The 15111-nt window shown below is 53.5% G+C and overlaps 1 protein-coding gene across 3 annotated transcripts in view; it reads left to right on the top strand.

Moving 5' to 3' along the window:
* The window catches only part of PLEKHM2 (pleckstrin homology and RUN domain containing M2), a 56948-nt gene extending 44463 nt beyond the window's left edge, over positions 1 to 12485 (top strand). For all 3 annotated transcript variants that reach the window (XM_031962809.1, XM_031962808.1, XM_031962807.1), the window contains 11 exons: positions 346 to 415; positions 824 to 914; positions 1603 to 1667; positions 2144 to 2232; positions 3480 to 3612; positions 6128 to 6318; positions 6448 to 6513; positions 7371 to 7530; positions 7919 to 8098; positions 8180 to 8296; positions 11373 to 12485. In XM_031962809.1, the coding sequence (XP_031818669.1) occupies positions 346 to 415; positions 824 to 914; positions 1603 to 1667; positions 2144 to 2232; positions 3480 to 3612; positions 6128 to 6318; positions 6448 to 6513; positions 7371 to 7530; positions 7919 to 8098; positions 8180 to 8296; positions 11373 to 11510 (1300 nt within the window). In that variant the 3' untranslated portion in view covers positions 11511 to 12485. The remainder of the gene's footprint in view (positions 1 to 345; positions 416 to 823; positions 915 to 1602; positions 1668 to 2143; positions 2233 to 3479; positions 3613 to 6127; positions 6319 to 6447; positions 6514 to 7370; positions 7531 to 7918; positions 8099 to 8179; positions 8297 to 11372) is intronic.
* The last annotated feature ends 2626 nt before the right edge of the window (positions 12486 to 15111 follow it).

The raw sequence follows: 15111 nt of genomic DNA, 5'->3' as shown, positions 1-15111 counted from the left end.
GGCGCCGTCTCCATCCGCCCACCTGGAGAAAGCAGCTCCCTGCACAGGGAGGGTCTGGGGGGGCCCCCATTATCGGGCATAGGACCCTCCCTCTAAGGGGGCTTCATCTAGGCTCGAGCAGGGGACTTTGTTGGCTGTGAATGGAGCAGTGGAGCCCTGCCCGAGCTAGGAGTCCCCAAGAGGCCCCCACTGGCGCTCTGTTTTTTCTTCTTCTTGGATATGGCTTATTCCCAGATAGCGAGGGACTGCCTGTCCCTGGTGCCCTCCCCGCCTCTGCATGCCCTGCGCTGCACCCACCTGCCCCCCTTCTCACCCCCTCCTCTCCCTTCTCCCCGGCCCTCACAGAGTTGACAACAACCACTTGCTCCTCTTGATGATTCACGTCTTTCGGGAAAATGAAGAGCAGCTCTTCAGGGTAAGTCCAAAGGCTGAGGGAAAGAGGGAGGCCATGGGTAGGGGCAGGGGTGCAAGGCCAGGATACTGTGGGGCAGGGGAGGCGCAAGTCAACACACCCTCTCATACCCTTCCAGTATCTTCGGGGAGGTAATGGGCCAGGAAGCTGGGGTTCACTCTTGCCCTACAAGGCAGGTTGAACTGGGACTCACTGGGCAAGGACCTAGAAGTTAGGACCTTGACTGGGAACCTCCTTGCTGACCATTTTCTGTCCAGGCTTTTCTCTGATTTCTTTTCCTGAAGTGCTTTCAAGCACTTGGAGCCTGTGTCCACGTGGGTCGTGGTGGGGGGCTGGGGCACGGATGCCTGGACAGACTGAAAGCCCCTGGTCTCTAACAGGCAGGGGCCTTCTCTCCCTTTGGCCACCCAGATGATCCGTATGAGCACAGGGCATATGGAAGGGAACCTCCAGCTCTTGTACGTGCTGTTGACCGACTGTTATATCTACCTGCTCCGAAAAGGTAGCTCTGACTTCCCTTGATTGTTGATGCAGCGGGGAGGTTCCATGTCCCCTCACTCCCCTGGATGCCCTTTTAGGTTCTGGCTGTAATGGGCCACCTGGCATGATGTGTGGCCTCCCACTCTGCTTTTGCCCAGGCTGTGCCCCACGCCTGGAAGTCCATCCTTTCTCATGTCTATCTCTCAGAATCCCTAGCTCCCTTTAAGATCCAAGGCTCCCTCCTCAAGGAAGACTTTGCTGCTGTCTCCCCCACTTTTTCTCCCCCCCAATAACTGTACCCATTTTGCATTTACTCTTTTACTATAAGCTCCTTGGGGGCAGGAACCATTTTATTTTTGTCTCTGGATCTCCAAGTTAACACACTGTCTGGGACTCGGTGGGCGTTTAAGAAATGTTGGACAATTAGACTGGATGGGATTAGCTTTGAGTTAGGTCGAATCCATTCCGATGCTCCTGCCCAGGCTGGGCTCCCCCGTGGCTCCCACCTCCTCCTGGGATGCCCTAGAGCCTGATGCGTTGGCAGGAGCTAGTACAGTCCTGACTCCCTGGAGGGATGCATTCCATAGCTCCTCCTGGAGACTCTTGGGAGAATCTGGTGGCCAGGGAGCAGGAAAGGGAGCCACTCCCCACTGGAAGGGAAGGAAGGGAGGGGGCTGCTGCTCTGGAGACAGACCTCTGGCTTCTCTTAGGGGCCACAGAGAAGCCATACCTGGTTGAAGAGGCAGTTTCCTACAATGAGCTGGACTACATCTCGGTGAGTTCTCACTGTCCAGGGGCACGGGACAGGGTCCCCCGGATCTCTGGCCCCCGATTATTCCCCCGTTAGCTCTCATAGCAGGAGATGGGGCTGCCACCCCCCCGGGGTCATCACCGCCTGAGCCAGCTGCCATCCCTTCGGGCAGCCTCAGAGAAGGGCATTTGCTGCCATCATCCCCTACCCTGGCCGTCTGAGGTCAAGGTCAGGAGGCTGACTCACACGTACTTTGGCAGCAGCTTCAGAGGCTTTGCCAGGCCTGGCAGCACATCAGCTTTGGGGCTGTGGGCACCGAGACCAAAAGCCCCTTCTTGGGGTTTGCTGCAGCCTCTGACACCGAGGAGCTTCTCAGACCCAGGATCCCTTTTCCCCCGCACTCTCCCCAGTCCCATGCCGGGGAGCCCCCAGAATCCCGCGTTTGTACAGATGCACATCCTCGGTGAACATTCACAGGCTCTCTCTGGGGCTCTCACCAGGTCGGCCTGGATCAGCAGACTGTGAAACTCGTTTGCACCAACCGAAGGAAGCAGTTTCTTCTCGACACGGCTGACGTGACCCTGGCTGAGTAAGATTTCCATCCCACCCCTTGGACTGGAGATCATCCAGTCCAACTCTAAAAATCGTCAGCTAGGGAAACTAAGGCTACAAAGGGAAATGACTCGAATTAACATCAGAACAGGACTTGAACCCTGGTCTCCAGGGTTCTATCCATCACACCCTCAGTATAAGGTCTAAGACTGAAGGATGGATGATAAGATTATAAAAGGCCTTGAATGCCAAATAAAGGATTTAATATCTGATCATTTGCCACATTTTATTGGTGCTTCCCTCTACAACATACTTCCTCTCTAAGCCCCTCTGTCCAGACACAAAGTCACAGCCCAGGGTCAGCCCTCAGGCACCTTCGATAGCTCCCTCTTGCCTCAGTCTCCCTTTCTGGGCTTTTCCACTTCATTCCTTTGCGTCCACTTTGCACTGCGGTCTCACTGCTCCAGCTGTCATTTCCTCTGCTAGGTGTTCCATCCCCATCTCCAGGATCTGTGTTCTGGCTTTCCCTCACCCAGGAGCAGTTCACAGGCTGTTTTCCTGGACAGACCCCTCGATGTTCCTTCCTCTCTTGCGTGACCTGGGATCTGTCAGATGGTCTCTGTTACCCCTCCTCCCACCTCTCACATCAGCTCCTCGAGACCAGCCCCCCCCTTTGTTTTTCTGGGACCCCCAGCAGACAGCATAGAACACAGCACCTAAATGCTGGGTCAGCAGAGCCTGCATTTGGGGTCAGAGGAACTGGGTTCAAAATCGAATTCTCCCGCTCACCACCTGTGTGACTTTTGGGAAGCGGAAATCCCCCTGGGACTCAGTTTCCTCATCTGTATAGTGAGGGATGTCCCCTCTGGCTCTGGGTCCACGCTCTCTGACCCTCTGTGCAGAACCCCTGCCGAGCTCTGGGACAAAGGTAAAGGCTGGGGCTGCTCCCTGGAGAAGCTTCTGGTTGATGGGACAGGAGCAATGGGAGGCAGTGGAGGACAGTGGGCACTAATGGTCTGAGTTCAAACCCTGCCTTTGCCTTTTATTACCTGAGTGACTTAGGGCAAGCATCTCTCAGTTTCCTCACCTGTAAAAATGGAGTGATAATAGTCCAGGGCTATAGTGAGGTTCAAATGAGATGTAAAGTGCTTAGCATAGTGCTGGTACATACTAAGTGCTTAATAAGTGCTTATTTTTTTCTTTTCCTGGCCTTGGATCCCCCTTGGGGGGGGGGGGGTTCTCCTCACATGCCCTCTTATTGCACTTATTTCCCTCCTTCCTCAGGTTTTTCTTGGTCTCTCTCAAGTCGGCGATGATCAAAGGCTGCCGGGAGCCCCCGTACCCCAGTGTTCTGACCGATGCCACCATGGAGAAGCTGGCACTGGCCAAGTTTGTGGCCCAGGAATCAAAATGTGAGGTAGGAGTGTGGATGGGTGGGACAGAGGAAGGGAAGGGGCTGATTGATGGGGCCAGGGAGCCAGGCTGTTGGCAGGACAGGCTGCCTGCCATCCTTACAGAGCGAGGGTGAAGACTGGGACTCAAGGCCCGGGCAGTGAGTGGGGGAGATTTTCTCTCTGCTAAAGTTGGCAGTGGGAGGGGGATCCTCCCCAAAAGGCTAAGACGTATGAGATCAGCTCTCAGCTCCTTCTGAGCCAGATCTGCTCCCTGAGCTCCCAGGAGTGAGGGTGAGGGGTACTAACAAACATTTATTAAATGCCAGCCACTGTGCTAGGCAGGGCTCCAGAAACTTCAATGGCTCCCCGTTACCTCTAGGATGAAACAGAAACCCATTTGCGTTCTGGATTTTATTTCACATTGTTTCCTTTCAAAAACAAAACGGCTCCTGGCCTTGAGGAGCTGTGTTCTCCCGGCCTTGAGCAACTGTGTTCTCCTGGGAGCAGTAACACGTGTTCCTAGGAACAGATACTTAATCTACACAGAGACAGAACTTCTGGGGGGGGGGGGGGGGGGGGAGAGAACAGATTCGGTTGGGTTTGGAGCGGGAGGGCAGAGATGCTCGTTAGCCTACACATCCGGGAGAGTTGTTCCTTGACGCCCTGTAGAACCACTAAAGGCCACGAGGCAGGCCCCCGATTTGTCCCACTAGGCTCTAACTCTATGTGGGCTGCTGGTGAAACTAAAGAAGCCCGAAAGACTCATCTTGCTCCCCCTCCTCTCCCGTGCCATGGCCCGGGGAGAGAGGAACGAGGATGGACCAGGAGGCTGGTCTGGGGGAGAATGAGGCCCAGGGAGGAAGGGCGCAGAAGGGAGTGGAACGGATCTGATCAGAGCCACTGCAGTTTGAGGGATGGAGGAGCAGCTTAGCCAAGGGTCGTGCATTGGGCTCAGGGTACATGCAGGCCTCTGGCCTTGGTCCTGGGGATTCCAAAGTGGACCATTCCCAACCTCGAGACCCCTCCCCTCCTGTGCTGGGAGATACTAGGGCTCTGCCTGTGTTGGAGCTGGAGGCCCAGGGTTTGTTCCTTCCCACCTGGGTGATCATGGGGAAGTCCCATAACCCCCTGGGCCTTCTGGTATCCCAGAACCTCCATCCTGTGACTGATCTTAGGGAAGAGTCAGGCAGGAGAGCCCCCCTCATTTTCAGCTGAGACAAGGGAGACTTCCTGGAGGAGGCAGCCCCTGATCTGGGTGATGGAAGGAAAAGGACTCCAGCCAGCCGAGAAGCAGGGCTGGGGAGGGTGCTCTGGGAAGGAGGCCAGGAGGGCAGCCTGAGTGTGGGGAGAGGCCTGTGGGAGCCAACTTGGCTGCAGCTTCCAAAGGTAAAGGGGAGGCTTGTTTGGAAGAAGCCGGAAAAGCAGGCTTGGAACGGGGCCACAGAGAGCGTCCAGCCCTGGGCGGAGCAGCTTCAAATTATCCTAAAGATTCCTGAGGTGTTAAAGGGAGGAACCCTGGGACTTCCATGAAGGGGCACTCCCCAGTGAGGAAACTCTCTCCACCAGTGCAGATCAGCAGCTCCTGGGAGGCTGAGGCTTACAGAGCTGCTGGGGCCAGCTCCAGGCTAAGAATGTGGAGAGGGAAGGAAGAGACCTGAGGGTGCTCTCCCAGCCTAGGCCTGGAGGGCCCAGCCGGGAGGAGCGGTAGGGGAGGAGCACAGACTTTGGGAGAGGAGTGCAGGCTATGGGAACTCTTCCCTCTGAGATTGAGTCCCCTGAGGACAGGCTCCTTTAACTGTGGTGATGAAGATAATAATAATGGCAGCAACGACAACAAACCAGCCTGGTGCTCCCGTGTGCCAGGCTGGGAGGTCGACACTGTTGTTTACCCATTTTACAGTTGAGAACACTGAGGCAGGCAGAGGTTAGGAGACCCACTAATAAGCATCTGAGGTTTTATTTGAACTCGACTCTTCTGACTCCAGGCCGGGCACCCTGTGGACTGGGGCGCCCCCTAGCCATTGGATTTTAGCCAAACCTTGCTTCCTCCCCAGTGTCTAGCTCGGTGCTCTGTCAGCTCCTCTTTCCCTCCCTTTATATGACTGAGTGCTGAGCACACAGTAGGTGCTTAGTGCTTGTTGGCTTTCTGCACACAGTGGGAATATCATAAATATTGGTTGTTCTGCAGCCGACTCATGACCTCTCTCTGTCTCTCCCTCTCTCCTTCCCTCCTTCCCTTTCTCTGTCTCTGTTTCTCTCTCTCCCTTCCTCTCTCTCTGTTTCTTTCTCTTCCTCCCTCTCCCTGTCTCTCTCTGTTTCTCTAATTTCTCTTTGTGTCTCTCCCTCTCCCTGTCTCTCTCTCTCCCTCTGTCTCTGTCTCCATTTCTCCTCTCTCTGGTCTCCGTCTCTTTCCCTCTCTCTGTTTCTATCTTTCCTTTTCCCCGTCTTTCTGAATCTCTCTCCCTCTATCTCTCCTCTGTCGTCTCCGACTCTCTCTCTGTCTCTCCCTCTGCCTCCGTCTCTGTCCCCCACCCTCAGGCGTCGGCGGTCACGGTGCGGTTCTATGGGCTGGTGCACTGGGAGGACCCCCTGGATGAGAGCCCGGGCCCGGCCCCCTGCCACTACTCCTCTCTGGAGAACGCGGTCACCAAAGAAGGGATGCTGCACTACAAGGCGGGCACCTCGTACCTGGGCAAGGAGCACTGGAAGTCCTGCTTCGTGGTCCTCAGGTGGGTCGGGCGGGGCTCGAGCCCTCTGGCCCCGCCTCCCCCTCGGGGTCGGCGTGGGAGGCGGCCCCCTGCTGCCGGGATGCCCCGCCTCCTCGAAGCCTCTAACCCCACCTCCTCCCCGCCCTACAGCAACGGCATCCTCTATCAGTATCCAGACCGCACCGACGTCATCCCTCTGCTCTCCGTGAACATGGGGTAGGTATTCTGGAGAGGGAGGAGCCTGGCAGCCTCCTCTGCTCATCCCCCCAGGGCCCTGCTTTGGGGCCTAGTTAGGTGTGAAAACCATCTGCATGGAAAGGGCCCCAGGACAGAACTACAGGAGTAATGGAGCAGCCTGCCTGGATAGACAGGTGGTGAGTTCCTCATCACGAGAAGTATCCGAGCAGAGGCTCACTAGCCAGTCATCATCTACGTTGTAGAGAAGGGTCTTATTAACACAAGATAGCTTTCAATGGCTTTTTAAAAAAATGATATCACCTAAGTTTCCCCCTGTATTCCTCCCTTTACCCCCTCCCAAGGAGCCATCCCTTCCAACAAAGACTTTCCCAGAGGGAAAGTCCCCACCTGTGGTTTCTTTATGGTTGGGACCTCCAAGGTGAGGAAAGTTCTTTCACTAGTGCAGGTAGCTGTTCTGCAATGTAGTCCACGGAAGTTGCCGGGGCCACTGAGAGGTTAAGAGACTGGCCACCGGGACTGACCCTGAGGCCGTCTCCTGTCCCCTGCCTCTCTGTCCTTAGGAGAAAGCTATTACAGGAGGAAATATGTGAACATGGGCAGACTCTGAACCCAGGGCCGGGAGCCCCAGAATTTTCTGGAGCAGCGCTAAGGTTGATGAGCACTGTGGTCAGGGGCAGGCCATAGGCAGGGAGCTGTCTGGTCTTCCTGAGTACTTGGGGGGCCCGGCCTTCAGGAGAATAGGCAGAAAAAAAGCCCAAAGGTTCCTTTGGCCTGTGGCATACAAGCCCCGTCCCGCAGAGGCGTCTGGGGTGGCGGGTTGGGGTCCCCACCCCCCTCCCCTTTCCTCCCTCACCCTGTTTCACGGTTGGCCCCAGAGGGGAGCAATGTGGCGGCTGCCGAAGGTCCAACACCACAGACCGGCCCCACGCCTTCCAGGTGATCCTCACGGACCGGCCGTCCCTGGAGCTGAGCGCCGACAACGAACTGGAGATGGCCGACTGGATGCAGCACCTCTGCCAGGCTGTTTCTAAGGGAGTGAGTTCTCTGTGGCCGGTCAGCGACAGCCCCACCCCCAGGGGAGGGGAGGGACAGCCTGGACACAGCCTCCCGGGGCCACCCGGGCCTGCAGCTACCACTGAGATGGAGGTGTGGGAAGCTAAGGCCGGCTCACCCTGCGGTTGGCTAAAGAGCTGGATTCTAATCCTGCCTCAGCCACTTAACCCCCTGTGAGAGTCTGAATAAGTTCCTTAGCTTTTCCAGCCCTGGATTTCCTCCTGTGTAGAATATGGGAGTTCGACCTAGTTCCTTCTAGTATTAAAAGCTGTGCTCGCTCTCCCTGACTCAGCAGCCAAGAGGAGGGAAAAGCCGCGGTGGGCTATGGGAGGCCAGGCACTGACCCTTGCCTCCCCTGTCTCTGGCCCAGGTCATCCCCCAGGGCGTCGCCCCCAGCCCCTGCCTCCCCTGCTGCCTGGTGATCACGGATGACCGGCTCTTCACTTGCCACGAGGACTGTCAGACCAGCTTCTTCCGCTCGCTGGGAACCGTGGAGCTGGCCGATGTGGCGGCGGTGTCCACAGAGCCCGGCAAGGAGTATTGCGTCCTGGTGAGGGCCCGAGGCATCTGGGAGGTGGGGAGGGTGACCTCCCGCACATCCCCGGGCCATAACCGTGTATCCTGCCCTTAGGAGTTCTCCCAGGACCAACAGCAGCTGCTCCCGCCCTGGGTCATCTATCTGAGCTGCACTACAGAACTGGACCGATTCCTGTCTGCTCTGACCTCGGGGTGGAGAACGATCTACCAGGTAACGCTCCTGGAGGAGCCCGGGGCCTACAGGGGGGAATGGGAAAACACTTTATGTTGCTTCATTTAGGGAGCACCAGCTGTGTGCCAGACAGTTAAAAAAAATTCTTGTTTGGTCTTAACAAAATCCCTAGGAGGTAGGTGCCCTGATTATCCCTATTTTAATAAGAATGAGAATGACATTTTTTTTATAGCACCTACTATGTGCCAGGCACTTAAAAAAATAAATATTCTCATTTGGTCTCATAGCATTCCCGGAAGGTAGGTGCCATTATTATCCCTATTTTAATAAGAATAATAGCATTTTTCTAGAGTACCAGATGTGCCAGACATTTAAAAAAAACACCATATTTTCATTGGATCTCACATTTCTGGAAGGTAGGTGCTATTAGCCCTATTTTAATAAAAATGATAATGGCATTTTTAATAGCACTATGTGCCAGGCACTTAAAAAAAATTACATAAATACTCTCATTTGATCTCACAGCGTTCCCGGAAGGTAGGGGCCATTATTATCCTTATTTTAATAGTAATGATAATGGCATTTTTATGGTACCTACTATGTGCCAATTACTTTACAAAAACCATAAATATTCTTATTTGATTTCACAACATTCCTGGAAGATAGGTGCCATGATTATCCCTATTTTAATCAGAATGATAATGACTAGCATGTCTATAGCACCTACTATGTGCCAGGTCTGTGATGTCTCATCTGATCCTCACAACAACCTTTTGCTGCAGGTGCTATTGTTACCCCCACTTCACAGATGAGAAAACTGAGATGTGCCTTGCCTAGAGTCACACACCTAAGTGAGGTCACATTTGAACTCTGGTCTTCATGACTCCAGGCCTGGTGCTCTGTGTACTTCAGTCCCAGCCACCATGATCTCTCAGGGGCCCATACATGTCCCTTAAGACTAGTTTTCAGAAGAATAGCTGATCTTCATTGGTGAAGAGAGTTCCCACGCTGGAAGTTCCCTGCATTGTTGAAATCAGAAGTCCTGTCCAACATGGTTTCCCATATTTGTCCACGGCACAGGGAGCCATGGACTTGAACCTCGCCTTTCTCCCCACTCTCCACTTCTGGGGCCCTGCAGTAGCCTTGAGAGGATCCGGGGGGGGAGGGGGCAGATTCAGGTTCTGGTGCCATTTTGCGACCTCCTGCCCATACCATCATCCAGAGTAGAGTCACCTGGGTCCTTGCCTGAGCTTACATGATGCCCAGCCCGACCTGAACTCTGCTCTAGTACCAGGATGGGAGGGGGAACTTTCCAGGCTCAGGGTCAGAGCAATTCTATAAAGGAAGTCTCTCATTCTGACTTCAAAGCCAGACCGCTTTCTGCCCCACTTTCACACTGTGAGGTGTGTGTTCTCCACTCGGCTAGCCTCAGTTTGCCCATCTGTAAAAGTGTGAAAATTCTTCCTGTAATCCCTACCTCGGGGACAGTCATTGGACAGGGCTTATCAATAATAGTCTGGGAGACTTGAGGAAAAAAAGAAAAAAAAAAAAGAGGTAGATTAAAGCCTTTGAAACACTTCAATACCAGTTATATTATCCCCTTTCAGCTACCTCTGTCCCTCAGATAAAATCTGCAGAGTTCCAAAAATGCCTTTGCCCAGAATTTCTCCTTTCCCAGAAGGCTTTTTTTCCCAGGGGGAGGATGTGATACTGTCTTTAAGCACGTGACTGCCATCCATGAAAGAGGGATTGATTGGTAGTGTTCTTCTTGGCCTCACATCAGGACCCCTGGGTTAAAGTCCCAGAGAAGCGGTTTAATGTCCAAAAGTGGGAAGTGCTCACTGGATGTTCTTGGCAAGAAGACCCTTTAAAGGACAGGTTATGGAAGAGACTGGGTTTTTAGGTCTGAGTTGGCCCGGCTGCTCTCCAGAGCCCCTTTCCATTGAGGCGCTCTCCAGGATGGTGACAGTTTCCCCCCCTAGACCTCCCGGAGGTTAAGCTGACCAATCCAGAGCCAAGATTTGACCCCAGATTCTTAGATTCCCAAATGAGGGCTCTTTTCACTAATCTGTCATCCAGTGCACTGCCTCTTAAGGGCTTGCTTCATAAATACCCATTTAATACTGATAATTCATAGTCATAGAACCCGGGGCCTGGAAGAACCCTTGGAATCTAGAACTTCAGAGTTTACAGTCTGAGACAGACACCCGTTTCGCCCGCCATCTGTGCCCCAGCTGTAGGCCGAGATGGAGAGGGGCAGAAGGGCCAGCGGGGGCTCGGGCTCACCTTGCTTGTGGCCAAGCTGGGCCCGAATCCCAGGATCCAATCTGGGTCAGGCTGCAGTTGTGTTTTAATCTAAAAAAGCAGGCCTTTAATTTGTAACTCTGGAGCTGGAAGGGACTTCAGGGGTCCAATGCAATCACTTTATCCAGGAGGAACTGAGACCCGGGGAGAAGGCGGTGGGATTTACCCAAGATCACCTTGGGGCCTCAGAGGGGATTGGAGCCTTTAATTCTAAAGGCCGGTCGAGCATTTAGGGTTAGTTCCCTGTTTTAATCCATGAATGGAGCATTTCAGAGAGTACTGGATTGGGGGTGAGAGGACCTAGATTCTCATCTGCTGATCCTTTCCTTTGTGACTTTGGGGGAGTCACTTAAATTCCCCCTTTTTTTCCAATGCCTCAGTTTCCTTATCTGTTAAATGAAAGGTTTAGACTTGAATGGCCTTTAAGATCTCTTCCAGCTTTAAATCTATGAACCCTATGGTCCTAGTCTCTCAACCCCAAACCTTACCCCACTTTTTCCTCTGGGTGCACCCCACGTTCAAAGCAGGAGACTCAAGTTTGTCTGGCACCTTGGGACAGGCAGCAGTCTCAGGGGTTGCCGGCTCTTGGGTGGGCAACCCTTGCGTCTCCCCCATTCATTTTCCAGGCTCATGTAGCCAGCTGGTGTCAGAGGCAGGATTGGAAGCCACGTTCAGCCTGGCCTCCTCCCTGCCTGCTTCCTCCCGCACCTCACTACCTCTGAGTCAGGAGCCTGGCGCCGGGAGGCTGGGCCCGGATCCCCAGCGAGCTTCCTCACCTCCTTCTGCCTCCCTCCCCCATCTCCCTGCACAGGTAGAACTTCCGCACAAGGCAATCCAGGAGATCTCCAACAAGAAGAAATTCGAGGACGCCCTGAGCCTCATCCACAGTGCCTGGCAGAGGAGCGATAGCCTGTGCCGAGGCCGAGCCTCTCGGGACCCCTGGTGCTGAGACCGGAACTGGACCATGCCCCTGACTCTGCCTCCCCCCAGAGGGGAGCAGCGAGGGCCCCAGGCGGAGCACTCTGCTCCCAGAGGGGCTCCCTCCTCTGGCTCTGGAGGGCCTCTGGGTTGGGACGATGCAGCCCCCTGCGGCCAAGGCTGGGTCTTCTGGACGCCTCCTGGGGCTGTGTTCCAGGTGCCCGTCTTAAAGGAACAGGGAAGAGACAGAGAGTGAGCCCTGTGGGCTCTGCAGCTGCCCTCCCCACCCACACCCCAGATTGGGGGGGTGTCCTGCTGGCTCTAAGCCATGACAATAATAATAATAATAATAATATACAGATATCCTATAAAAGGCTCTCGCCAAGCTGGCTGGAGGTCCTGTCTCCGCTTTTGGGCATTGGGCAGTGGCCAGGGGTGGGCGGAGCGGGTACATCTCAGGAGCGGCCCCCCCCCAAGCACCCAATCACTTCACCTGCACATATGCCCCGAGTTTGCGGGGGGATTTCTGCATGTTTTCATCTCTTCAGCCTCATCCCAAAGTGCACGGCTTCATGCCCGCGTCCCGTGCAGAGGGTGGGTGGGTGCCTTCTTTGGGCGCCTGGCGCCTTTCACACACAGCTCCTCCCCACCCCCAGAGACCACCCTGCACAGGGTCAGAGGAGATGCCCGAAGTCGCAGTCCAGGAGGGGAAGCTAGAGGATTGGGGGTCAGGAGGAAGGGGGTGCAGCCCTCCCCACCTCCATCCCTGATCTTGTCTCCTCCATGGGGAAGGGGTTTCGAGGCAACACGGGGCAAGGCGAGATCTGAAGAGGGGCCAGGATAAAAAGGAGGCCCTGGGGCAGAGGGGCCCCCCGTTCTCTATCGCCACTGCCCCTTCCTCCACAGGAACTTACAGGAATAGCCACAACTCCCCCTCCCCTCGGGAAGGAGGGACGGGAAAGGGTTTGGATATTTTTTTTAAATAAAAGACATTATATTATCCCAGTTTATCTGTAGTTTTTTCCCATCCCCACCCCTGACACCCCTTCCTCAAGAGCTTGGGATTCTGAATTCCCTTCTCTTTTATTTCTGATTTCCTAGAGATTTCTAAGCTTGAGAATGAAGAATATCTTGTTTTTTTGTCCTGTCCCCAGTGCCCAGCACACAGTAGGCACCTAATAAGTGCTTATTGACTGACTACTGGTCAAAAACAGGAGCTGTTCATCCCCAGCCCAAATAGCTTCTATAAAGTACTTTCCTCAGAATAAATCCATGAGTTAGGGGGTGCTGGACGCCCTATGCTAGGAGGGGAGCAGATCACGGAGCTCATAAAGGGTCAGAGCTGAACAAGAGGCACCAAAGACTCAGGATCCGAATTCCTTACCTTGTTTGGGGACCCTGGACAAGGTACAACTTTTGCAGAACTCAGCCTCTTCATTTAGAAGACAAGGCAATGGGTCTTGGTGGCTGCCAGGTCCCTTAAACCCCCCCTTTCCTGCATCGGGGTCAGCTTGCCCCCCCATCCTGGAAGCACCCACAAGTGTGCGCCAGCTGCCAAGGGTCACGGCTCTCTCTTGAATGACCTATTTTTCATGGGATGTGCACTCCAGGTAGCAGGTCTCTCATATATAGTCTAGCCCCTTCAATTTAACGATAAGTCAAGCCCTGAGAGGATAGGTGACCTGCCCTGCCTGAGATCAAGGACCATGACACCCCTTCGGGGCTCAAGTCCAATGGGCTCCTGTGCTCTGGGGACTTGTCACCTATAACCCAGCCACACAGATCTGGAGATTTGAAGCCTGTGGAGATCAGCCAGCCAGTCTGCATTGTGGAAGAAGAAACTAAGCTCCCAAGGAGTCCCCTGATTTTGCCAAGATCAAACAGGAGAGCCTGATTTGGAACCCAAATCCACTGAGTCCAAATGCAGTTGGTGCTGTTCTTCCCACTCTCCGGGCCAGAAGTCCCCCACAAATGCCCCACTCGACCAGAGAATAGTAAGCATTTATTAAGCACCTACTGTATGCCAGGTTCTCTGCTAAGCACTGAGGATATAAAGAAAGGCAAAAGACATTCGTCACTCAAAAAACTTACTATCTAGTGGAGGAAAGAAAATACAATTATTGTGCACCAATGAGTTATAGATGGAGTAATCAGGAATTAACAAGATATCAACAGTTTTATTATCCCCTATCCTGGTCAGGGCTCACCTGGAATAAGGGCATATTCAAACCAGCACCACACTCAGCCCAGGGAGATGTTGCATAAGACTGATACTTGAACAAATATTGATTTATCACCTTTATTACTCACCATTAGACTGAGCTCCTCGAGGTCAGGGACTACCATTCCTTTTTGTTGCTCATCATTTAGCACATCTTGGTACATAGTAGGTATTTATTGATTGGCTTATGCCTACTGTGTGTCAGGAACTTTGCCAAGTTCTGGGGATACAATGGGGGAAAAAATCAACAATTCTTGCCTTCAAAGAACTTACATTCTGTAGAAGATGTAAACAAATGGTCAATAGGAAGTCATTTCAGAAATTACTGCGAGAGAGTTCGGGATTTTAAAAGGAGAAGGATATTCTAGGCACGAGACCAGCCCCTGCAGAGTCACCCAGGTGGGAGATGTTGGCAGAAGAGCTGGGTGGTCTGCTAGCGGGGCAAAAAGACGTTCCTTAAATGGGAAAGAAAGGTAGAGAGGAGCTAGCTAGGTAGGTAGAGGCAGCTAGAGGGTGCTATAGTGCACAGAGCACTGGGACTGGAGAAAGGAAGACTTGAAGTCAAATTCTGCTCAGATACTTCTATCTGTGTGACCCTGGACAAGTCACTTAACCCTGTTTGCCTCAGTTTCCCCATGTGTAAAATGAGCTGGAGAAGGAAATGGCAACTGTTTTAATATCTTTGCCAAGAAAAAACCTCAAATCGCCGAACAAGTGCCAGACTCAGTGTTTTATGTATTAGCTCATGTATTTTATACATCTAGAATATTTACTTATATGATTTCATGTGCATCCAGAGAAGCAGGCTGTAGAAGAATCTGGGGGCCACACGAGGAGGACTTTTGAAGCAGTGGGGGGGGGGACTGGGGATGGTGGGGGGCTGAGAACTGAGGACCCTCCCCACTCTAAAATGAAAAGACTGCCCAGAGAAGGAGTCCCTCATCCCCACAGGTCCCCCAAATGCCCACTTGTCAGTGGTGTGGACAAGAGTCCTATTCAAGGCTTGTTTTGAACTAAGGCAGTTCTCCTGAAGTCAGGGAGAGGTCATGGGAAAAGTGGGCAAAGAAGAAAGGGAGGTGATGGCCATAAAGCACCTACCACCTGCCCTGCGCTTTATAAATATGACCTCATTGTTTCTCGCGACAACCCTCTTGGAGATAGGTGCTATTATTACCCCCATTTTACAATCGAGGAAACTGAGGCAGATAGAGGCCAAATCACACATAAAGTATCTGAGTCTGGATCGGACCCCAGAGCTAGCGCTCGAGCTGGAGACGCGGAGGGAGGGAGGGAAGTTGGCCGAGCAGACTTTTCCTCTGCCCCTCTCCCTCCCTCCTGCCCTCGGAGCTTCTCTGTACGTCCCCACCCAATCCGGGAGTGACCTTTCCTCCAGATCCCAGGGGCCAGGCGC

The sequence above is a fragment of the Sarcophilus harrisii genome, chromosome 3 (genome assembly GCF_902635505.1).
Source record: "Sarcophilus harrisii chromosome 3, mSarHar1.11, whole genome shotgun sequence".
Classification (NCBI taxonomy): Eukaryota; Metazoa; Chordata; class Mammalia; order Dasyuromorphia; family Dasyuridae; genus Sarcophilus; species Sarcophilus harrisii.
This window is presented reverse-complemented; position numbering and strand designations above follow the sequence as displayed.